This window comes from Pseudophryne corroboree, chromosome 4, assembly GCF_028390025.1.
Source record: "Pseudophryne corroboree isolate aPseCor3 chromosome 4, aPseCor3.hap2, whole genome shotgun sequence".
Lineage (NCBI taxonomy): Eukaryota > Metazoa > Chordata > Amphibia > Anura > Myobatrachidae > Pseudophryne > Pseudophryne corroboree.
The window spans coordinates 863,364,676-863,372,606 of record NC_086447.1 but is presented as its reverse complement, the minus strand read 5'-3'; the positions used below and the strand labels follow the sequence as shown (position 1 = coordinate 863,372,606).

Below are 7,931 nucleotides of genomic sequence, written 5' to 3'. Positions count from 1 at the left end.
TAATCCAGTTTACTAGGATACATGTGATAACTTGTGCACCCTATGGGCCGAATTCATGTTTGTAAATAAAGCAAAAAAGCAAGCAACTGGGCAAAGCCATGCTGCACTGCAGGTGGGGCAGATGCAACGTGCAGAGAGAGTTAGATTTGGATGGGGCGTGTTTAAAATAAGATCTAAATTGCATGGTAAAAATAAAGCTGTCTAACATTTGTGGCCTACATTTATTTGCTCCCCTTGCATGGCAACATGGTTTGTTCCAAATACAAAGTCAGTGCTTTTTTTTTTTTGCTTTACTAACATACATGAATCAGGCCCTATATGCACCCTGGGCCTGGTTACGAGTCGCACTCAAGATCGATTGCGGCCGCATCTAGTGGTTTCTAAGGGATTGCATGTGTGCCCCAGCAAACGTATATCTCCGAGCAATCTCTGAGGCAGGCAAATCTCATCCGTTTTTATCCATCCGTGAAACGGGCGTTACTTGGTGTCGACTGTGCAGCCACTAGGCGGAGGCATGTAAGAAAACCTTCTTGTGGGCGAATGCTAATAATGATGACAGCTGCTGTAGCGGGTGGAGGGTTGGGGGCGACACAGTCTCAGAGATCCGTGTTGATTCTGGGGTCTATTCAGTGGAAAAATGAGATAGTGGAGAAGTTGCCCATGGAAACCAATCAGCACTGAGGTAACATTTATCAAGTGCATTCTATAAAATTATACAAAGCAGCTGATTGGTTGCCATGGGCAACTTCTTCACTGGCTCACTTCTCCACTCTGAATAACCCCACTGATATTAGCCTTCCAATCACGTACGGAATTTCAGCACTGTTGCATGGGACTGTAACATGGAAGTAAAGCAGTAGTGGATTCATTGCACGTATAGTATATACAACGCTTCCCAGCATGCGATGGAAAACCCCAGAAAAGGCAGCCAGTAAAACAGTACACTTGCATGGTTTTTTGTTACAAATATCATTTTTTATCCTTTTTTTTTTTTTTTAGTTTCTTGGTAATTAGCACTTTTACAGCAATATGTTGTAATCATGCATAAAATAATAACCAATGGTTTAATTAGATCAGGAAAGCATTCTCTTAGTTGCATATTCATTCCATCAAGCACTTTGTGATCAGCAAACACAACAAAAGAGGAGACAAACAAGGTTTTTGTAGTTGTACATAGGCAGTTAACAAAAGTACGATGCAATTTGGAGGAAAAAAAAATATTCTGGTTATGTACATATTCCCTTTATACCTCAAGTAAATATTTTCTTTAAAAAATATACAAAAAGAGCATTGCAGGTATTAAAAATGATATGTTGTGCTTTTACATGCCAATAATAAGTTACGGACCTGAACATATAATTCAAGTCGAGCATTGCATTAGATTTTACTTTTTTTGTCATTTTGACATCGTTAGTTGTAACAAAAAAATAATAATAGTATTAAATACACAAAATAGGAAACTAAATAAAAATTGCATTCAATTTCGAGTGGTAGGATGTCCAAAGCACTGGTTCTTGCTGCTTGAATACCTGTTATACAAAAAAATACAGTATGATTCTGGTTTAATGTCTTGTTATGTTATAGAGTATTTTATAGCGTATACTATTTTAGTTGCATTTCTGATATTTCATATAATTTCGCAGTTACTGGTTTTGTGTTTTTATGAAAACATGCATTGGGTGAATAATGCGGGTGTTATAGATTTTCCATTAATCCCAGTACATGCGCTAGATATTAAGTTCAGCTCTAGATATTCTGTATATAATAGATATTCTCTGCATTGTAATGAAAGCAATATAAAGAGATACACATAAATGATATAAACACCACCTATTAACCACAGAATATTGTACCTGATACTAGTTTGCAGTATATTAACACATTTGAGACTAATAAACGTTTTTGTGACTTTTATTATTTTAAGTTGTCTAAATTCCATTAAATTTTAAGCACTCCTCTGATATAATCACGCAGTGATGTTGTCTGAGTATATATACACCCCCACTGAGATTGTGTTGACCTTACTTAGTGGAATTAAGTTTGTCCACTCCACTTCTGTATTCCACATTCCATTGTCCTTTGTATTGGTTTTGGCTGTAACAACCATGACTGCAGTTTGCCCTCCAGGCCATTTTTTGCTCTGCCATCCACCCTATGCAATAGGTGTAAATATAATTAACAGTATAGATTGCCATTGGTGTGTTTACCATAGATGGTTACTACTGATGGTGAAATGGTAAGTGTCCATTGGTGGTTGTAAACTATGCAATGGACAACCATTGTTGGTTTTACCAACTGATACTCATCATCCCTGTTCTTTCACTGACTGGCCCATGAGCTAATCAGAGATTCTGAGGTGGGTTTTCATGGGTGTAGGAGGGTGGAGCTATGAGAAAAAACAACACAGAGCCAGGTTCTGTACCATTGATGGCGGGAAACCATCTGGTTCTCCCCCCCATTGATGGCAAAAGTATTCGCCATTGGTCATGAACGATAGATGATTTGTAATCATCAATGGTAAATGGAAAACCCTAAATACCAGTAATGCGACCGCAGCTGACAATGTGCAGAGACTATGCAAAAACATGCACTTTAGAATACACTGGAAATGCATAAAGATCATCTACACTGGTCTTGTCTTATCAAGGGTGCATTATTAACACACATGCAGCTGGTACAGATTACACTGTGGCTTCCTCACATGACCGACCCCAGCATCCTGAACCCAAGAATCACGACACGTTTGGGGGGGGGGGGGGGGTGAGAAGGCTAACCCTCGCCCCCCCTTCCCCATCCAAATCCTCCTCTTGGGACAGCTAGGGCCAAACCTAGGGAAGATGGTGGCTAGTGCTAAATTTCATGGGGGTGGCGGCTAACCCTGATGCCTAACCCTACCCCCACCCGGGCCCTAACCCTAATACCTATACCGATACTTACCTTCGGGATGTCCGGCATCAGTCACATGACTGACGACATCCTGACAGGCAGGATACCAAACGCATCCCCTCAAAACAGTTGTTTAAGTAAATTAAACCAGGTAACGTGCTGTCTAATTACGCCAACCATTAAAATGTGGCAGTTATTCCATAATGAGAGGGAATGATATTTATTACAGTTTTAAGTTGTGTATAATGCAATCTCCAATGACAGTTTAAATAATAATAATAATAATAATAATAATAATAATAATAATAATAATAATAATAATAATCATCATCATCATCATCATCATCAATAAAGTCAGGTCTCCTGAATTTTGTACAATACTGTAAATACACCAATACATTTGTATGGAGAACCATAAATGGCTCTCCACATACTTTGATGTTTCAGCAACAAATTGTGTCAGTTTTTGTTGTTGAGAAAACAATCGCTTTCATACATATTCAAGGCTTAAAAGAGATGCAAAATAATTAGAAGGTTGACACCTACCAGCACAGGGATGGCCTCATTTGCATGAACTGAGATGCCTGGCTGACTGTTAATTATTTAAGTCTGCTGACTTAATCAAAGAGCTATGACTGGAGTATATCTATGATAAATCTTTATGACATGACACACATAACATTTCCTTTTACGCTTTGAGCTTCTGAAGTCAGACACAGGGGGTATTTGTTGTATGCCATCTGTGGAAGAAAGCGAGATTTGTAGGCTGCTAGAAACTGGGAATGACAGTTCATATTTATGCAATAATCAGATACGCACCTACAGTGTGCTCACACCAGCCTAGATTCCCGATACATGTTACAGAAGACTCACAGGTGGGAGACACAGTACAGCAGGGCAGCCATCAGAGGGGGACTGTGGGAACTGGTGTCCCGAGCCCTTATAGAGAGGGGCCCCATCCCTGGCTCTTACCACCAATACCTCGAGTGCTGCACCAGGCTGTGAGACAACAGTGGACTGATACACCGGAAGGACTTCTTAAAACAAGCCTTCCATTCGCATTAGCTCTCTGAACCATTCCTGTAGGTCCACCCATATGTAATATCACAATGTATAACATCACATAGGGGGTAGAGCGGTGCTGCAGAATCTTTTTGTCTTTTGTGTGTGTGTGTGTGTGGGGGGGGGGGGGGACTTTTTCTTATGTCAGTCCCGGGCCCCACAATTTCTGATGGCAGCCCTGCAGTACAGTAGTAGTTTCAGCAAGATACAGTGAGACATATTGTGGTGTGCAGGGCGCAATAGGATTTTCCTGAGAACATAGTTGAACATTCACTTCTTTTTCTAATTACACAAATCGTCTACAACACCGACACCTGTTCTCTGTTTTCAACACATATTGGGGGTAATTCTGAGTTGATCGCAGCAGGAATTTTGTTAGCAGTTGGGCAAAACCAAGGGGATGATTCCGAGTTGTTCGCTCGCTAGCTGCTTTTAGCAGCATTGCACACGCTAAGCCGCCGCCTTCTGGGAGTGTATCTTAGCATAGCAGAATAGCGAATGAAAGATTAGCAGAATTGCTAATAGAAATTTCTTAGCAGTTTCTGAGTAGCTCCAGACTTACTCTGCCACTGCGACCAGCTCAGTCCTTTCCGTTCCTGGTTTGATGTCACAAACACACCCAGCGTTTGCCCAACCACTCCCCCGTTTCTCCAGCCACTCCTGCGTTTTGCAACTCGAACGCCTGCGTTTTTCCGCACACTCCCATAAAACGGACAGTTTCCGCCCAGAAACACCCACTTCCTGTCAATCACACTACGATCAGCAGAGCGATGAAAAAACTTTGTTACGCCGTGAGTAAATTACCAAACTTTTCAGCTAATTTACTTAGCGCAGGCGCACTGCGTACATTGCGCATGCGCAGTTTGCGACTAAACGCTCCATAGCGAAAAAAAATAACGAGCGAACAACTCGGAATGACCCCCCATGTGCACTGCAGGGGAGGCAGATATAACACGTGCAGAGAGAGTTAGATTTGGGTGGGTTATTTTGTTTCTGTGGAGGGTAAATACTGGCTGCTTTATTTTTACACTGCAATTTAGAATGCAGATTGAACACACCCCACCCAAATCTAACTCTCTCTGCACATGTTATATCTGCCTCCCCTGCACTGCACATGGTTTTGCCCAACTGCTAACAAAATTCCTGCTGCGATCAACTCAGAATTACCCCCATAATGGCATATTTATCACAATCCGCATCTCAGATGTAAATGGGTTGTGATAAATTCGCCCAAATCCGTAATGTGGTAATTGAATACATCGCAGGTATGTATCAATTATCGCATGCAGGGACAGAGCTTGCGAGAAAGTTTTGTCTTTGCGAATCCTATTGCCGAACTGCTCAGGGTAGTTTTCAGGAAAAATACCCTGAGAGTTGTCACTTTGCAACATCCCCTAGAATGTAAGCTCTCACGAGTAGGGCCCTCTTCCCTCATGTGCTCACCCTTTTCTTCTTTAATAATTCTCAACTGCCCAAATCACAGTTTTTGGGCCACCTGGAACTTATCTCTGTCATTTACTGGTGTAGTTATGCTTAGTTACCCTGTACTTGTCCAAAATTGATTTCAACTGTAAGTCACTGTTTTGATTATGTGCATATGTACTCTGTAATTGGGCGCTGCGGAACCCTTGTGGCGCCATATAAATAAATGATAATAATAATAATAATAATAATAATAATCTAAGCTCACTTTGCTGATCAGATGACCGGGGTCACAGGTAAGTACACATTGCTAATCACTGGGGTCAGATCCAAGCTCAGCTTTCACTGCCAGCAGGCAGAGAAGGCTGTGCAAGAGTCAGGGAACCAGAGGGAAGCCATGATAATGCTATTTTAAGATAGCATTATTATAACAGGGCTCCCTCTGATATATATTAGAGATGTGCACTTGAAATTTTTCGGGTTTTGTGTTTTGGTTTTGGGTTCGGTTCCGCGGCCGTGTTTTGGGTTCGACCGCGTTTTGGCAAAACCTCACCGAATTTTTTTTGTCGGATTCGGGTGTGTTTTGGATTCGGGTGTTTTTTTCAAAAAACACTAAAAAACAGATTAAATCATAGAATTTGGGGGTCATTTTGATCCCAAAGTATTATTAACCTCATAAACCATAATTTCCACTCATTTTCAGTCTATTCTGAACACCTCACACCACACAATATTATTTTTAGTCCTAAAATTTGCACCGAGGTCGCTGGATGACTAAGCTAAGCGACCCTAGTGGCCGACACAAACACCTGGCCCATCTAGGAGTGGCACTGCAGTGTCACGCAGGATGGCCCTTCCAAAAAACACTCCCCAAACAGCACATGACGCAAAGAAGAAAAAAAGAGGCGCAATGAGGTAGCTGTGTGAGTAAGATAAGCGACCCTAGTGGCCGACACAAACACCTGGCCCATCTAGGAGTGGCACTGCAGTGTCACGCAGGATGGCCCTTCCAAAAAACACTCCCCAAACAGCACATGACGCAAAGAAGAAAAAAAGAGGCGCAATGAGGTAGCTGTGTGAGTAAGATAAGCGACCCTAGTGGCCGACACAAACACCTGGCCCATCTAGGAGTGGCACTGCAGTGTCACGCAGGATGGCCCTTCCAAAAAACACTCCCCAAACAGCACATGACGCAAAGAAGAAAAAAAGAGGCGCAATGAGGTAGCTGTGTGAGTAAGCTAAGCGACCCTAGTGGCCGACACAAACACCTGGCCCATCTAGGAGTGGCACTGCAGTGTCACGCAGGATGGCCCTTCCAAAAAACACTCCCCAAACAGCACATGACGCAAAGAAGAAAAAAAGAGGCGCAATGAGGTAGCTGTGTGATAAGATAAGCGACCCTAGTGGCCGACACAAACACCTGGCCCATCTAGGAGTGGCACTGCAGTGTCACGCAGGATGGCCCTTCCAAAAAACACTCCCCAAACAGCACATGACGCAAAGAAAAATGAAAGAAAAAAGAGGTGCAAGATGGAATTGTCCTTGGGCCCTCCCACCCACCCTTATGTTGTATAAACAGGACATGCACACTTTAACCAACCCATCATTTCAGTGACAGGGTCTGCCACACGACTGTGACTGAAATGACGGGTTGGTTTGGACCCCCACCGAAAAAGAAGCAATTAATCTCTCCTTGCACAAACTGGCTCTACAGAGGCAAGATGTCCACCTCATCATCATCCTCCGATATATCACCGTGTACATCCCGCTCCTCACAGATTATCAATTCGTCCCCACTGGAATCCACCATCTCAGCTCCCTGTGTACTTTGTGGAGGCAATTGCTGCTGGTCAATGTCTCCACGGAGGAATTGATTATAATTCATTTTAATGAACATCATCTTCTCCACATTTTCTGGAAGTAACCTCGTACGCCGATTGCTGACAAGGTGAGCGGCGGCACTAAACACTCTTTCGGAGTACACACTTGTGGGAGGGCAACTTAGGTAGAATAAAGCCAGTTTGTGCAAGGGCCTCCAAATTGCCTCTTTTTCCTGCCAGTATAAGTACGGACTGTCTGACGTGCCTACTTGGATGCGGTCACTCATATAATCCTCCACCATTCTTTCAATGGGGAGAGAATCATATGCAGTGACAGTAGACGACATGTCCGTAATCGTTGTCAGGTCCTTCAGTCCGGACCAGATGTCAGCATCAGCAGTCGCTCCAGACTGCCCTGCATCACCGCCAGCGGGTGGGCTCGGAATTCTGAGCCTTTTCCTCGCACCCCCAGTTGCGGGAGAATGTGAAGGAGGAGATGTTGACAGGTCGCGTTCCGCTTGACTTGACAATTTTGTCACCAGCAGGTCTTTGAACCCCAGCAGACTTGTGTCTGCCGGAAAGAGAGATCCAAGGTAGGTTTTAAATCTAGGATCGAGCACGGTGGCCAAAATGTAGTGCTCTGATTTCAACAGATTGACCACCCGTGAATCCTTGTTAAGCGAATTAAGGGCTCCATCCACAAGTCCCACATGCCTAGCGGAATCGCTCCCTTTTAGCTCC

The 7,931-nt window shown here is 43.2% G+C and overlaps 1 protein-coding gene across 1 annotated transcript in view; it reads right to left on the bottom strand.

Moving 5' to 3' along the window:
• Window positions 1-1,033: 1,033 nt before the first annotated feature.
• Window positions 1,034-7,931, bottom strand: part of KCNK12 (potassium two pore domain channel subfamily K member 12) — a 307,031-nt gene continuing 300,133 nt past the window's right edge. Inside the window, exon 4 of the mRNA XM_063918700.1 lies at window positions 1,034-1,529. Within this exon, the coding sequence (XP_063774770.1) occupies window positions 1,478-1,529 (52 nt within the window). The 3' untranslated portion in view covers window positions 1,034-1,477. The remainder of the gene's footprint in view (window positions 1,530-7,931) is intronic.